At 38.9% G+C, this 17707-nt stretch overlaps 1 protein-coding gene across 1 annotated transcript in view; it reads right to left on the reverse strand.

Moving 5' to 3' along the window:
* Nucleotides 1–303: 303 nt before the first annotated feature.
* The window catches only part of LOC108897089 (nebulin), a 60873-nt gene continuing 43469 nt past the window's right edge, over nt 304–17707 (reverse strand). Inside the window, 24 exon segments of the mRNA XM_018696513.2 lie at nt 304–1176; nt 2124–2227; nt 2425–2565; nt 3452–3544; nt 4043–4229; nt 4682–4789; nt 5296–5388; nt 6127–6219; nt 6610–6702; nt 7057–7149; nt 7653–7745; nt 8182–8274; nt 9019–9111; nt 9601–9705; nt 10145–10249; nt 10405–10509; nt 10650–10763; nt 11631–11741; nt 12440–12550; nt 13350–13454; nt 13902–14006; nt 14562–14666; nt 14929–15042; nt 17508–17612. Coding sequence (XP_018552029.1) covers nt 1003–1176; nt 2124–2227; nt 2425–2565; nt 3452–3544; nt 4043–4229; nt 4682–4789; nt 5296–5388; nt 6127–6219; nt 6610–6702; nt 7057–7149; nt 7653–7745; nt 8182–8274; nt 9019–9111; nt 9601–9705; nt 10145–10249; nt 10405–10509; nt 10650–10763; nt 11631–11741; nt 12440–12550; nt 13350–13454; nt 13902–14006; nt 14562–14666; nt 14929–15042; nt 17508–17612 — 2643 coding nt within the window. The 3' untranslated portion in view covers nt 304–1002.

The raw sequence follows: 17707 nt of genomic DNA on the forward strand, positions 1-17707 counted from the left end.
TCTTGAGCACACCTACAAGGCTGAGACTGGTTAGTTAGTTTTTTTTTTAACCATGGAAAAAGCTGTCAGTGGGCACAACACCAGTGATGTGGGCAGTGAAACAATGGCAGAGAAAAACCATGTTAATGTGATGCTTGAAGGCCAAGTCTCTGAACACAGTGGAAATGTTGAAACATAAATTCACAGAAACATCTCCACAAATTGACAGAGAAATCACAGATATTAGCACAGTTATCAACATTATAAATACAAGCAGCTGCATTTTCAAAAGTATCTCAGAATGAAAAGAAGGAGGCAGAGTGCTGCAGGAGCTTGGTGTGCTTTATTAGCTACTGATTAGGTAGAGGACATGCCTTAACCCAGGACCTAAATAATCGGAAGAAACAAAACACACATTCTACTAATGGCCAGCCTTCAGTGTAAAGGAGGGAAGACTGAGGCTTGTCTCATACAATTCTTCAGGAGTGGTTTAATCATGGAGGAGGTAGATGGTAACTGACTCCTTATAAGTGTCGTTATTTTAATCATTTTCTTTCTCTCTCCATAGAACTTCCATTAAAGGCATAATTAGAACTACTTGAGCCCATTGTTCCTATGAGAAAATACTCTCTCAGTACTCGGACAAAAATGTTTTATATATATTAAATATTTTTGAAATTTACAAAATAATGGGCCAGAAAGTACTGTATATTAGTGAGTCTTGCATTTCTAAGATGGTGTCTTAGAACACTAAATCTAAAATAGGCATAGTATGTATAATCAGAAATATTTATATGTGTCATGTCATAATACTTAATTCACATCCACAGGCAACACGGGCAGCAGCATATGAATGATAACAGCCTTACCAACAAGAATAACAACACAGTTCAAATACAGACCTACAAGAAACTAAAAGCTACACATTGCACTAAGCCACAGTTGTGATCACAGGAAGACCAATCAGTTTGCCCTGTGGATGTGTCTCGCCCATTCTGGAGGGACGATGGGCGGGCTTTGTCTTTAAATTGCCTCAACGTAGTTGGCTGGCAGCATACCGGTCTTGCCAGTGCGCTGCACAGTACCGTACATCCACCCCTCGTCAATGGACTGCACGTTAACGATGACATCGCCATCCTTGAAGGACACCTCATCACTGTCGGCTGCAGCATAGTCATACATGGCACGCACAGTTTTCTGCAGAGAGTACAGAGAAGTAAATCAGAATCAGTGTGTTTAAATAGTGGTGTGCGAGAGTTTAAAGGATAAGGTTGGTGATATTCCATATTTTTGTAAATGTAAACAAATAACATAAATATACAAGACTCCCACTGCTGAAAATAGTCCCCATAAATACACTTAAAGTAGTATTTAGTAAAACTAACTAACTCAATTCCTGTTTTAGGATTTAAAAAAAATTATAATAAAACTGTATTTGTGACAGATAAAAGATGTACAACTTCAGTAGGAACTAGTGGACTTGGGACTGATTGTAAGACACAAGGAAGGGATGTTGGAAAGTACTAAAATGATGTAATGTAGTGTTTGTTTGATTGAGATTTGTAAACAAAAGGAAAAATATAGAAAAAATGCTTTATCCTTCAATCTGAGTTTTAATGTTATGCTAAATCTATGTTAGGTGTTTGACTGTCCATTCATAAGTTAGCATGTAACTAAACATGACAGTAGCTTCTTTGCACCATGAGAGTAACGCTTCTCTCCGCAACTACAAAGAGATGTAAATGTTAAATAATACAATAAAATGTGGTGCAAGTCACAATGCTTAACATAAAAATCATTTTCCATACAATTGTAAGAATTTGAGGATGGTATACTTTTCATGAACTTTTCTTTTGAGATAGTAAATATAACTTTAAAGAATGGCACGCTGAAAAGAAGTGTTTCTCTGCCCTCTGTGGTTGAAGGGTTCAAGGTTTTTTCCTCTGAAAACACCCATCAGTGATGCAGTGATGTATCAGTGACAGGGTCCTGGAATACATTTCTATATCACTGCAGCAAGATAAGAGGTTGAACTACTAGAGGTCAGGTCAGCAAAAACATTTTCAGGGGCTGTTCTGTTACTCCAAGGTCTACTAGGCCCTACTAGCTTGTGCAGTGTGTGTAATGTGAATAGTGCTACTAACTCCAGTGGTAGAGGGGTGTGAGGGGATGGAGGAGACTGTGGTCTGCTGGGTGGCTACTGATGATGACCTCTGCTGCACCTCTACAGTCTTAGCATGCTGGTAGCCTGCAGATGAAAAAAAAACATTATATATATATATATATATATATATATACACACACACACACACACACCACAGATAAGGCACAGTCTAATGAGGGTTTGTTAAAACAATGTGATTTGTGGTATTAAAGACTCTGTAACACATCATTCTGTATTGTGCATTTGTTGTGGTGTTTGTTGTAGTGATGCTGAATCATTACCCATAGAGGAGGCCATGAAGCCATTGCTATAGAGGGACATGTGGTGGTCAGCATCCTGGGATACCTCAGACTTTTCATCAGCCATGCCACTCAAAGCACTGGTGGAGCGGGAGTGCTCCTTGCTGCGACGCTGAGCTTGCACTGTCAGAATAGTGATATATTTTGTCAGTGAATGCTTGATAATATAATATGATATACAGTAGATGTAATCTTAGCGATGTGCACAAGTACCTTAGGCCTTCCTCAGAACAATGGCCCTTCAGTGTTAACTCTGTTGACTGTCACCTGACTCTCACCTGACTACCTCACAACTTCAACACTGGGAATCACTATGCATTGCTAAATCAATTGATTGCAGATCTAAAATGTTCATTTCCTACAAATGAAATGCCTTTGTGAAACAACAAATGAGGCCCTATATGAATGATTTGTGCATATAAACAGTAAATAAATGCTGTAAACATTTTCCCAGGTGGATAATTAACTAATACTTTCTATACATGGTTACAGCTATATTATATTTGATCAATCTTTCATTAACTGTCTTTACACAGGTTTTGTATTCTTCAAAGGAGTAGTTGTATCTGTTTAAAAATAAAAATTAATAAACACTTGAACATGTCCATGAATTTGATTACAACCACATTATACAGTAGAGGGTTATAAAATATTGTTTATATGTTTATATTTGGTTGCTAAATGGGAGGTTAAATTTTTACCAGTAGACACTAATGGTCAGATTTTTATTCATTTTATTCATTTAGTATTCATTTAGTATTCTATTATTTAAATATCAGAGTGTAATTCACAGGTTGCTACAAAGCATAGTGAGCTCATTGTCCACACAGGATGAAATTCAGCTTTGCACAGAAGATGCAATATTTTATAAACTCATGGAGTAAATTACCATGAAATTAGCAGATCACATGAGCATGAACTAAACCACAGTTACTAATCAAAAACATTCTTAAAATTATATTTACTCCTTTAGACCTATGAAGTGATCCGTCTGAGTTTCTCATCTCACCTGACATCATGTGCAGACTCCTGGACTGAATGTTGTCCTCAGCAGGGTCGTAGTCAAACACAGAGCCGGGGTTTGTGCGCCACACACGCAGATCTGGAGGCAAGGAGTCAAATACTGCATCACTGAAGCAATTATTAACTCAAATAACTGGTCTCAATCTGTGGCATACAATATGTCTCAGTCTGTGTATAAAATTTACCCTAGTTTGTACTTCTCATGTATTACTGGATGGTCATTAAACATTTTCAGCTGTTTTGAAGGTATTTCCAGGATCTTTAAAGACTCTTATGTCATTCATTGAAAAAATATTCTCAAGTTTCCCAAGTTTTGATGATCAAAAGTAGCTGCTTAGCTTTGTGAATCAATTGTATTAAATTTTCTTTTATTTAAAAAGCACAACAGGACATGGGCCAACAATTTATTATTATAGTATTTATATTGAGTTAACAATTTAATCTACAAAGTCTTCAAAGCCTGTCACTGGGGGGTTTGGCCTTTCAGTCGAAATGTCTGTACAGCTTTATTTACCATGACACCAGCAGCCCCCAGGCACATAACTAATGACTGTGTTCATCATGCTTGTAACTGTACCAGTGATGGTCTCTTGGTCATGCTCCATGGCACGTCTCCTCTCCATCTCCACCACACGCCTCTGGATTCCACGGTAGCTGATGTCGCTGAAGTCCTGGGTGTTCCTTTTCACACGCTCCGTTACAGGGTCAGAGGTGGTGGGAGTGAAGCTGCCCTTGCTCTTCTCAAAGTCCTCGTGATATCTCACCTGAGGGGCACAAATCACAATTCAACAATTCACAATCACAGTAAGAGTTACCACAGTTTATACATGTAACGACTACACACACACACACACACACACACACACACACACACACACACACACACACACACACACATATATATACACACATATATACTGTAAGTATTTATTTACCCCACATTTTCCAAAATCTACATTGCCCAGCTGTTTATTAATGAGCCATTATTACAAATAAATTGACTTAAATTGACAGTGACATCATAAACAATTAAGAGATGGACTGCCACATTGTTGGTTTCAGTCTTTTCATGGGAATTGCTGCTGACCAGAAAAATACAAAATAACACCAGCCTTATCCTTTTAAGTAGGGAACTAGTATGGAAGTAATCTACATAGAGCAGAAATAAACCTCACAGTGCATAAACACAATTAAACAAACATCCACAAAATCTTACTCCAGAAATGATGCGCTGGGTCTCCCTGACGCGCCTCATTTCAGGTGTGTCCAGGACAAATGCAGCCTTGCCCTGGACCTGCTTACGGAAACTGTCAGAGTACAGCACCTAGTGGAAAGTGAGGACAGGACAGTGGAGGAGCAGAAGGCACACAGTGAGTGTCTGAAATGTTTTAAACCAGAATCTACCATACAGTAGCCATTAGCATCCACAGCTCAAAGGGTGTGGCAGAGAGACTGAATGATAAGAATACACACACAGCTACTGGCAGACAGAGCTGGGGTATTACTGGGATTTCAGACAAATTAATGAGCAGGGAGACATTTATTAAGAGGTTGAAGTATTAAATGAAACAGGATTATGTCCCAGTCTTCAGTGGGAAGGTGACAAGGGAACAAGATGGAGTGGAGTAGTTTCAACAACAGGAGAGGTTAGCGGTGATGATGTGCACAGACACACCACAGCTGGTGGTACTAAACACATTTAAAAGAGAGCACAGTGGGGAGAATTAATATGATTAACTAGAGCCAGGGGACAAGTCAGTTAGAAAAGGGTTAACATGGGGTAGAACATTTCTTTGGTAGAATATGCTCTTGCAGTGGTTCTGAAAGTACCGAGCTAATGTTTTCTTGGTTCCTTTTGACTCGCTCCATCTCTGGAGTAAACACCACAGGGGTTCCCTTGGCTGAACTGTCTTTATACAACACCTACAGGACAGAAGCACAGTGCCCCAAGGGGACAGTCAGACACTCTGAACCATACACAGACCACACACCTATAGGACTGGTTTCATAGACTTGGATTAACCTTGAAATCTCTGAGAGAAGATACAGACAGAGCAATTTTCAGGAAATGTTCAAGATTAATTAGTCTTAGAGAAGGAACTGTTTTCAGTTTTCACAATTTTTGCTTTGGAATATATTGAAAAAGAGTCTGAGAAATTGGTCCTATAGAGTGATTCATCCTGGTAGCTCCAGTCGACCACCTAGGATCTCTGTTGAGATAAACACATTCCTTATGCTTCAGCAGGAGATTTAGCTGTCATTTGCTGTGAAGTGGAAATTAACTTAGCAGCTCGCAGGTGCTTTGTGTGAAGAAAGCTGGGCTGCAGGTTAGAAAACACTGTACAGGCCTTAGAAGAGGGTGTCACTCAGCTTGAGGGGTTGATGGTTGAGGATTAAAGATGATTTGAAAAAGTAAAGGGAGAAAAGGAAAAAAAAATGTGTGGATGAAGGTTATAGTTGCATTAAGTGGTGATAAAGGCAGGGTTGGAGCTCAAGAAACTGCTGTGCCTTGAATGGAGATGGATGAGCAAGAGGTGACTAAAGCATGAGATGATGGAGGGAGGGGAGGTAGCAAATGGGCTCATGAGGGGCATTACTGATGGGCACTACTGTCCACTCTCAACAGTTAGGAGCACACGTGGTTTGGTTTTGTTCCACTACCGAGCTGATGTGCTTCTGGGTTTGTTTGACCCGCTTCACCTCAGGGAGGTCCGGTATGGCTGTTGCTCGACCCAAAGAGTCCTTGTATTTTATCTACCCAACAGACAGTTTGAGTTTCATACAGACAAAGTGGAGGAAAACGGTAAAGAGCCAGTCATTCAGCGAAAATTGCAGGAAGACAGAAAGAGACACAGCACAGCACCAAAAATCACAGCAGACATGAAACAATGAAATTAAACACACACTTCACTTTTTTCCTGAGAAATGAAGAAGCATGTTAGCTGACCCCGTAGGGCTCATTGGTGTTATGCATGGTGGGTTTGATGTGACAGTAAGAGTTCAGACATCTAAATGACTGGTAACAGCTCAGAAGAATTGTTATGACAGTGTGTTTCAAGGGAGATGAAGAGTGAGGTAGACAAATGTGGATGGAGGCAAATGAATATACAGCACAGGAGGATACAGGGTCACTCTGTAGAGTACCGTGCTAATATTTTGCTGATTGCGTTTAACTCTCTCCATCTCTGGGGTCTCTGATACTGATGTGCCTTGTCCCACTCCTTCTTTGTACTGAAGCTTTAAATGAGATAGCACAAAAAAGTCAAATGTGCTGGTAATACACTAAAAGGAGTTTAGTTAGTTAGTTTTGAATTTAGGAAGGGAGGAAATGTGAAAAAAAATTAAAAGAAAAAAATGCAGAAAAAAAAATTGTTTTTGTGGAAATGTGAATTCAAAATTAAGTCATCAACCAAAGCTGGCAAAGAAGAGTGATGTATGGAACTTAATTAGGATGGAGGAGGGGAAACCAGTACTTGAAAAAACATGAAAGGTAATGTCTGGTAGACTTTTAGACAAGAGGAAAATGGCAGGAATTTTGAGGGATGATTTTAAGAGGATAATATAATGGTCACTGCAGGTCTGTTCCTCTACCAAGCTGATATTCTTCTGGGTTTCTCTGACCCGCTTCACCTCAGGGAGATCTGGTATAGAAGTGCCTTGACCCACAGAATCCTTGTACTGTATCTGCCCAGTGCATAAATTACACAGGTTCAGAGTAAGACAGGGACAAACAAAAGCACAATATGTACAGTAGACACAGACATGTCCATCCATTCAGAACAACAACGTACACTTTACAACAACTGACAATAAAAAGTAATTACTCACAATAATTTCACATATTTTAGTGGTAGTTGGCAATAAGTAAAGATGTGAAATATTCATGATATGTTTTTAAAATGGATGATACTTATTTTAGATTATTACATCAGGGTATAGTTGCAATGAATTATGATGGAGGATGAAAGCCTACAGACTCCTCAAATTACCAATATCAAGTCATCAACCAAGACTGGTAAAAAGTAATGATTTATGAAACTTAGTTAGGATGGGGGAAGGAAAACCGGTAATTCAAACATGATAAGAAAAATTTTTAGACTTTATGACAAGTGGGAGAGGTCAGAAGGTATTCTGAGTAATAATTATAAGGGGATAAGATAAGGGTCACTGCAGATCTGTTCCTCTACCGAGCTGATATTCTTCTGGGTCTCTCGGACCCGCTTCACTTCAGGGAGATCTGGTATGGATGTGCCTTGACCCACAGAGTCCTTGTACTGTATCTGCCCATTGTATAATTTGCCACAGGTACAGAGTAAGACAGGGACAAACAAAAAGCACAATTTGTACACTAGACACAGACATATCCATCCCTCCATTCATAACTACAGCATACACACATAAAGTTGTAAAATATGATCTGTTTTCAAAATGGATGATAATTAATTTAGGTTATTACTTAAGGCTTTAGATGCAATGAATTGTCATGGAGGAGGGAAATCCTACAGACTCCTCAAACTCCCAATATCAAGTCATCAACCAAGACTGGTAAAAATCAATGATTTATGAAATTTAGTTGGGGGGGGGGGGGGGGGGCAGTAATAGAAACATGACAGGAAAAGTTTTTAGACTTTAAAACAAGTGGGAGAGGTCAGAGGGTATTTTGAGGGATGCTTATAAGGGGATAAGATAAGGGTCACTGCAGATTTGTTCCACTACCGAGCTGATATTCTTCTGGGTTTCTTGGACCCGCTTCACCTCGGGGAGATCTGGTATGGATGTGCCTTGACCCACAGAGTCCTTGTACTGTATCTGCCCATTGTATAATTTCCACAGGTACAGAGTAAGACAGGGACAAACAAAAGCACAATATGTACACTAGACACAGACATATCCATTCCTCCATTCATAACAACAGCATACGCACATAAAGTTGTAAAATACATTTGTTTTCAAAATGGATGCTACTTATTGTAGGTTATTACTTCAGGTTTAAATGCAATAAATTATCATGAGAAAGAAAAATCCTGAAGACCCCTCAAAGTCCCAATAGATATTGAAGATGTTGACTTGTGTGAACAAGACAAGACAATGTTGTGTCCCCAAACTGCTATAAGAAAATTAGAAGCACAACACTGTCATAAATGTCAATGCATGTTGTCGCACTGAGATTTCCCTTACTTTGAAGTAAGAGGTAAGCCTGAACCATGGAAGGCACACAGAGTTGTGCACTGTATGTGGTCAGGGATGTCCACATACTTTTGGACATTTAATGTTACATAAAAACAAGCTATTATCTTGCAGAAATGAAGTTGGGCCAGGGTATCTAGAGCCACGTGTTTACACAAGTTAACAAAAACATGGGGTCTTTGGGGGGCAATGTAAAATCCTATAATTAGTTTTTTAAAAAGTAGAAAGTTGGGTTGGGTTGAAAATCATCATTTGAAAAGATATGAAAACAGATCTGGTTATATTTTCACACACTAGATAGGGGAATATGGAGTGAGGACTGGTTGAGGGGGAGATGGAGGAGGGCTGGGTCACTCTGTGGAGTACCGTGCTAATGTTCTGCTGGTTGCGTTTAACTCTCTCCATCTCAGGGGTCTCAGGTAAAGCTGTTCCTCTTCCCAAATCCTCTTTGTACTGAATCTTTACAAGGACGAGGAATGAGAGCAGCAAATAAGGGTTAGCCTGATTCCAGCTCTTGGATAATGATGACTAGGTGCTTGACTGAATTTCCAAATTACACTTTAACTGTATTGCACCTAGTGAGTAAAACTGGGTAGTCTTTTTTTTCCAACAAAAACACACTGAATGAGACATATAAAACAACATCTAAATGTTTCTGGACATTGTCTGGACACATATACAGCATAGTACAGTGAACAAAGTATTGAACAACACACAAGCTCTGCACTAACAACTATCAAACAAACTGTCAAGGGTTAGTTGCGCGAATTAAAATGCAACTTATTGACAAGGTTAAATAATATCTGTCTGGTCCAAAGAAAAAGGGGCTGCATATCAGAATTTGTTAATGAGGAAAGAAAGTTTTAAAAAAAAAATAAAAAATCAAGGAAAAATGTAAAAAATGTGTTATTAGAAAATGTTAAGAAAAAAGTATCACGGAGTAGATACCAAGCTGAAATTCTTTGTATTCTCTTTAACACGCAGCATTTCAGGAGTGTCCTTTACAGTAGACACTTTGCCCTTTATGTTTTTAAGGTCAATCTGGTATTGAAGCTACAGGGAGAAAAACAAAAGTGCAGTTAACATGTTTCACAATGATACTGACAGAGGTAAAACCAAAAAAAGAGAAGAGAACAGAAAGCCAGAAAGAAAATACTTGCTCTTATGAACAAAAAAAGTTTACCTTAGTGTCTGCTAAGGATTAGCATGAAACCTATTTTCATTTTTATGCCCCATTGACATGTACTCTACAGCTTTGAGTACAAAATCTGACACACTTTATTGAATTCAATTACATAATGAACACCATACAAAAGACATTCCACTAACAGTGCAAAAGTTTAAAGTATTAAAGATAATACTTTACAACAGACATGGAGATGTACACAGAGAGACTGGAAGAACCGCTGACTTCATACTGTAGGTCCTATAACAATCAACATGCTGCTCCAGTAAAACCCAGCATAATTCATCATTTACATTTATTACTTACAGTGCTGAAGTTCCTCTGGTTCTCACGGACTCTCTGCATCTCTGGAGTGTCCAGGACTGGTACATAGTGAGACATAGTCTTTTCAGCCTCCTCTTTGTACTTTTTCTGTTAGACAAAAAATGCAATCAACAGGATTTTCAATTAAAATAGGGACAAATATTTAAAGACTCCTCTAATGTGTCCAGATACACAGGCAAACAAACTGGAAGGAGATTTTTTTTTTCCATGTGTGTAGAAATTGGTTCAATTCAGGAATTTACCTGACTGACAATGTTTCTCATCTGCTGAGCATGGATGATGTCTGGGGTGTCGATAACAGTTGTGTAGCTGGCCCTGTCCATCTCAGCAGTCTGCTTATACTTCGTCTATGGACAAAAAAAGTCTGTCAGCAAATATTTGGATCTCAGTGTAAATTCTACCGATTACATGTGTCTATGAATCATCTACTGTATGCTTACACTGTCAGCTCCAAGCAAATAATATAATAATACGCTGTGATTCAGACCTGACTGAGGATGTCAGTAGCGTTCCTGGCCCTCATGAAATCTGGGGTGTCTGTAGCCAATGCCAACATTCCCTTGCCCTTGATCTCCTGCTCCAGTGCCTTCTTGTACTCTCTCTGTAAATGTTGCAGGTGACAGTGTGTTACATAAAAGCACTGTACTCACTAAAAGCAGACATGACAGACAGATTATTACAAACAACAGGACTTCTACTCATTCATATTGGGGTGGGGGGTGGGGCTGCAAAACCATGTGGCCTAGGGAGAATGGTAAACAAAGAAAGTTAGAAGAAATCTGAAGGAAAAAATATGGTAATTGGACAGTTGATTGTGTGAGAAGCTCCACTCAAAGCTGTAAAATAAAACCACAGTAGTTAAGGACAGCTGTTAAAGCAACTAGTAACTAGTTATTTTCAACAAAACTATGTTTTCTCGAAATTTTCTATTTATCAGTTTATTAACAAAAAATATCAGAATCCAAAAATAAACCCCAAAAGCACCCAGAGCATATCTATACTTGTCTAAATTAAAATTTCTAAAGATTTTTGTATAAAGTTTTGATGCTAACTGGACCACAGCAGTCAGCAATTTCCTTCTGTACTGCAGGTGGGCTACGCTTGCCTGTCTACATGAGCTATAAATATGTGACCTAAAATAAAATGATAAAATCCTTTAAAAAAAAATATAATGAAAAAAATACAATGTCACACATTTTGTCAAAAAGTTAAATGGGTGTATTTGAGATTTGTTTTTGAAATATTTATCTGGAATAAGGGAAAGAGTATAAAAGGAAACATGGGAAAATTAGTGTTGTCATGAAGCAGGGATAAGAGTCAAACCCAGCAGTTGCCCTTTTAGTGTGATGATGAAGCTTAGTTAAGAGGTGATAGGATTCAGCCAGATGATTGCACCAAGAGGGGAGTTGTGGGAAGTCACTCAGATGAGAGTGTGATGCCACTTCCATCACCTCTCAGTCAGTCATACCTCACACAGGATTTGAGTGGCATTCCTTGCTCTCAAAAGCTCCGGAGTTTCCTCCAGCACAGTAAGCCCTTTACCCTTCACTCCCTCTTCTAGATCCTTCCTGTACTCTTTCTACAGGATGGAAGAAGAACAGAGAGACTGCAGAGAGGGGCACACAGGCAGGCCAGGCGAAGGCATACATATAGACAATATAGTTTGAGCTCAAAATCACCAAGTCTCCCAAAATTACAATCTATAAAGTAAAGATCATTACATTTTTCACAGAGAGAGTGGAGACATTGGGGACTTTGGCAAAGAATCCTGATAAAAGACGAGGTCAAACACATTTTATCAGATAGAGCATGGAAAGAAAAACAAAACAACACAATTCAAGTCTGCATTTCAACTTAAACATTGCTGCATCATTCACATCATTACATGCATGCATGCAGACTTTTCAATGGAAAGCTGTTCGTAGTCGTAGATGAAGGGTTGACCATGAAATTAGGAATCCAACATGTTAGTGAACACAGATATAAATACAAATGAACTATACTAACTACTTAACAAGTCACACAATGAATAGAGACAAGCAAGATGGATAACTGTAGCGTCAGTAATAGTTTAGGGCTGTGTAGTGAATCATGCAAAAGAATTACAACTAAACTGTATGAGTGGACCCACAAGAGGGAAGAAAACACTCATGGGGATTAAAAAAAGGTAGTGTAAAAAAAAGAAGGACTGTGGTTGTGATGTAGTCTTAGTATGATTACAAAGCATGGGTAAGGCAAATAGGGGACATTGTCAGGGATAAATTATCCTTTAGTTACCTCACTGGCTATTTTGGTGGCGTGCCTGACATGTATCATGGCAGGGGTGACCTCCAAGCCTGAGAGGTTCTTGCCCCTCATGTATTCCTCAAAGTCCTTCTTATAGTCTTTCTATTGGCCGCAAAGATAAGACAGGGGACAGACAGAGCTCAGACAACCACATGCAGGCAGTGCTTGTTCAATATGCAGTTACCTCATCCTGGTTTACACCATTCTGCTTCTAATGACGTCCATTTCTATATCTGCAGTCTCTAATGTTAGCATTTGAGTGCATGTGTGAATGTGTTGGAGTTCTTTATTGTGAGAGAGCAACTCTTATGTTTGTAGTCTGGAGTTCAACACAGGGATAATGAAAATCAAGCAAATTATTATAATTAAATACTGAAAAAACCTAATCCAGGTTCCACTGAGCCGAGAATACTTTACCTTTGTAATTCCAACACAAGAGGAAGATTAACTTGTCTCAACTTATAGTATACACAGTATTAGGGAACAACAATACACAAGGCATTGGGCAAGTTTAACACATTTTACACTGCCTTCTTCCAGTTTTTGTTATGCTAGTTAAGTAGAAAATGGTAAAATGGTAAAGCCATAACAGTGATCACAGTCACAGGATATTATAACTACTAAGCATCAGGACACAGTCTTAATTGAATAAACTGGCATTAAAGGCACTGTAAAAGTTTTTTTTCCAAACTTCAGAAACATTCTGTAAGTCTAATATAAACAACAGTTTGACATCCAACAAGCTGAAGCATATCAATATATAACAAGAGGCCATACATTACAGGTTAATAAATAAGCAGGCACTGAAGAGTCTTTCAATTTATAGAGAGAGGCCTGTAATGGAAAGTGGATTGCATTTGTAGCTACTTGAAATACAGAGGTGAAAGAATTTAGTATTTACCTGACTCTGCATGTGCTGGGCCTCCTTAGCAGTCACATATGTGGGTGTCTCAAAGTCCAGCATGGGCTTGCCCTTCTCCCTCTCATACTTCTCCTTGTATTTCACCTGGAACCCATAAAAATGTAATGTAAACTGCTTTCAACAAAATATCATGCTGGTATATTATATAATGGTTTCCATTTATTACTGTTACGTTTGAGTTGCTTAATTTATCATAGCAAGAAACAAGATGGCATTCAGTTTTGAATTATATTATTGTGATATTACAAAACCTAAAACACTACTAAATGATAATAAGTCCTTGAATTAATATTTCTACAAAAAAAAAAAATATTGTTTTAATTATTTATTTGGAAGGGTCCTTGATGCATTGTACCAGAGTTAGATGAAAGCTAATTTTGCCTTGGCCTGGAAAGCTAACAACTTGAATTATTAAGGTTGCAGGTATCACACACATCTGTTTGGCAAGAAAGTGGTGAACTCTTGAAACCCAGAGCAGTGTTTTTGGGAGAGTGCAGTGTTTTGTTGACCTCCAGAGTCTGTACCACTTACGTTGCTCTGAAGTTCAGAGGCCTCCTTGTGATGGAGCTGTTCTGGTGTGTCAGGAATCATGTGGTAGTGACCTTTACTCTCCTCAAATTTCTTCTTGTAGCAGTACTACAGGGGAATTCCCAGTCAAGTAAGACAGCTCAGTACAACAAATGGTAAAAAGAGCGTCTGTCTGGAGTTTACTCCAATCCATTACATTATATTTTATGAAGGAAACAAAAACAATAACTATATAACTGTAAATGAAAATTAAAAACGGTAGTTAAACTTCAAGTATGAAAAATGACCTAAAATCTAAAATCAATGGAGAAGCACGCAGATTTGTGTTTAGTGATCATTAATAAAAGAGTACAGAGGGGGGAAAAAGGAAGCCGAAACAAAAAGTGAGAGGGTAGAGGTTATAGAAGGGTGAGAAGGGTGGGTAAGGATCACTACCAGATGAGGTCACGGGATAATGGATGTTTGGATGATGGAGCTTAGTGCATAAATGCATGAGAAAATCTGCAGCATGTGTATTGTTACTGTGGTATGATGTAGGGGTGATGGAAACACTGACTTCAGACACAATTCAGTGAACCACAGAGGGTGCACAGAAACTGAACTGACTCCCAGCAGCTTCCTGGGTTGGAATGTGAGTGGGTTAAAGGGATGATGGTGTCTTACATCGCTGGACAGTTTGCTGGTGCTCAGGCTGTGCTGCATGGACAGAGACTCAGCCATGTCGGTCACAGGCTTGTGGATCTTCTTCAGGTCACCTTTGTACTTCACCTATGGACAGTGTTAATTTGTGATTACAAATTGACATATTTTACAGCACTTACTTTTGAAACAATAACATGGAGAGGCATTAAAAGGCATCTATGATTTTGCCCCACTGTGGGCAAAATAGAAAAAATGTCCCCAAACACTACACACACTACACTCTCTTGAATATGTGTCTTGCACAGTGGCTGACAGAAGTAAATCCTTGTTTTTTGACATAATGCTTATAGACATTGTGTGGAGTGATATAGCTTATGTGAGCACCTACCTCACTAGCCAGCACATTGGCATCCTTCAAAGTCTTGTAAATCTTACTCTCCTTCAGGTCATATTGTGGTTTCTTTCCTTTCACCTCCTTGTCAAACTTCTCCTTGTACTTCACCTGGTAAGGTAGGATATATTTGTAAGAGTTAGTATGGGTGGTTACTTTCGATGAAAACCAGTGGAAGATTTACATGGCTCCATCACACTGGAAACATTTAAAGAACAACAAAATGCTTTTTTAAAATTGTATAAAAAGGGATGAGTAACTCTGATTCCTTAGTTTTGTGTAAATGCTGAGTATTGTATAATATTAACACTTGACTAAAGCTTGTATCCCTTGTTATACAAGAAAAACAACTGCAGTCAAACTGTGTAGCCTATCTTTTAAAAATTATAATTTTTTCCATGCATCAATTCATTTCTTATTCTCATTCAACAATTAAACTGATAATTAGTCCCAGAGGGCAAGAAAATCTCAAAGGGCATGTTCACACCTACACTTTGGTTCCAGGTTTGAGAAGAAAATTATATACTGTTGTACTTAATTCCAAGCTTTGAAATTGGTGTACACATAATTCTGTGATTGGGTCTGACCAACTACACCAGAGTTTGCTTTAAAGTCATTGCTTGAGTTTAGGGCCACAGTTTGCCTAGCAACATTCACATATATCATCAGAAATAACATTAATAAAGCACTTCACATCTGGGTTCTTCTCAGTCAAACCCAACCAGTCAGCTGTGGAGACGCCCTCAGATGCTGTTCAGACCTAGTGTTGTGCATCCAGATATAAACAGTTTGTGCATGGATTCAGCTAAGGTGGACTGTAGTCTGCTCGACACTAGAATGCATCCCATTTCAACTGAAATTGTTATTGGATTTTGCTTCCTCAGTTCTATCTGATTTAATCTGTTGGAGACTGCTGCTAAACTGTGATTGTTGTCATTGTTTTTCTGACCTTGTGAAAAACCTTTACAATACTTCAGACAAGTGGCTTTATATTAACAGCACACAAAGTGGTAATATTTTATGCTGACTAATGTCTTGAGTGATCTAATCCAGTTCTGTTCTTTAAGTATTTTAAGTGCATTTACACCTGTGTTTAGACCTGTAAACCTCTGATCTGACCACCCAGGATGCATTTTAGTGCTAAGTATGAACACAGTCCAATTCAGTATTTTGTAATCCACATAAACACAACATAAACTTCATATATATTAAAGTATATATGGAAAATGTAAGGCAGTATGATTGTGGTTGTGTTTCAGAGGGAATCCGGATTGTTCTTTCAAATGGCAGATCAGCCAGCCTTAGAAAGAAAGTGAGACAAAGCCATATTCTCGTACACTGTCTTGGAAATAACAAATCTAGCAGTAATAATGAATTAAGATTTTTTAAACTTACTAACATTTCTGAAAGCCTAAACTGTCTCCCAGTGTTCAGATCAAAAAGGAAGCAACTCAGCATAGTTGACTACTGGATATACACATGTTTTGGGCAAGAATTCAAATCCAGTAGCTTGTTCTTTAAAAAAAAAAAAATCCTTCCATTTAAACATTCAGAGACAGACACACTGACTCAGGAGAAAAGTCAGAAACAGTAAAAAATAAATAAATAACAGAGTCATTTACGCACAGTATTGGCACCATTGCAACTAAAGCAACTATGCAATGCTTGTCTATGCGTAGCAATGAGTCAGAGCTTGTCTGGGGAAAAAAAAGAGCAGAGGTGCACTCAATGCTAAACTGCACGAAAAAAGTGTACAAGCCAAGGCTGAATCAAATCTTTTTAAAAGTTCCTTATGGTTTGTATCAAAGGCTCAGTGAACCCTACAGTAAAATCAGAAATCAACTAATCAGTCAGTCAATAGATGGATACGAAGGGAACAAAAAGACAGAGAAGACACACATATAGTAGCAGCCCTCCAGTTTCAGGGCATGAACCTCCTTACATCACTAGTCACGGCACTCATTTTCTTAATGTGGCGCATCAGGGGGGTATCATAGGAAGCAGCTCCATGGAGGGAGGGCTTGGCCTCCACCTATAAAGCGCAGTGAGATGGAGGGATGAGAACACACTAGGACTGGGACATTATGGAAGGAGAGAGCAGAGCAAAGAGATGAGGAGAGTAAAAAGAGGGATGAAGGAAGAGGAGCAGTGTAGGATGACCGGTTTGAGAATAGAAGTGGCACATGTACAATGATATGAGCAGTTAAACATATAAATTTACTTTCATGGAGTCACAATGACAGATTAAGACATGGATTATAAAGCAAGATGGCAAAGGAAGCGCTAAGGGAGAGCTGCTAGTGCTATCGTTAGCCTTAAAGGAATGCTGCTAAGCATCTACTACAGCAATACTAGTCTGCAAATATTAGCTTATGGAAGGTGATCTGAAGGTGACACCAAAGCAGTTGATCTTTGCTGGTGTAACATGGCTTCCACTGTCTAATTCCAACCATCAGCTGTGTAAAATAAACAAGGAAAACATTTTCTAAAACATGAGAACTCTAGGGAACCAGTGGGAAAGCTGTATGACTGGTCCAGGGCTTCATGAGACAGATGGTTGATTTGGTTGGATGTACCTGGCTGGTCAGCTTGGACACCTCAGTGGCCAGAGTGATGTCCGGGCGGAAAGCCAGAGAACCTCCACGGCTTGCCTCCTCACGGGCCTTGTCACGGTAGCCAATCTGATGGAGACAAGACCAAATATACAAGCGTTTTATTGGGGGGGGTTTCTCCCCTGATGACTTTTCAGTCCATCTGTGGGAGAGCAACACATTTC

This window comes from Lates calcarifer, linkage group LG1 (genome assembly GCF_001640805.2).
Source record: "Lates calcarifer isolate ASB-BC8 linkage group LG1, TLL_Latcal_v3, whole genome shotgun sequence".
Taxonomy (NCBI): Eukaryota; Metazoa; Chordata; class Actinopteri; family Centropomidae; genus Lates; species Lates calcarifer.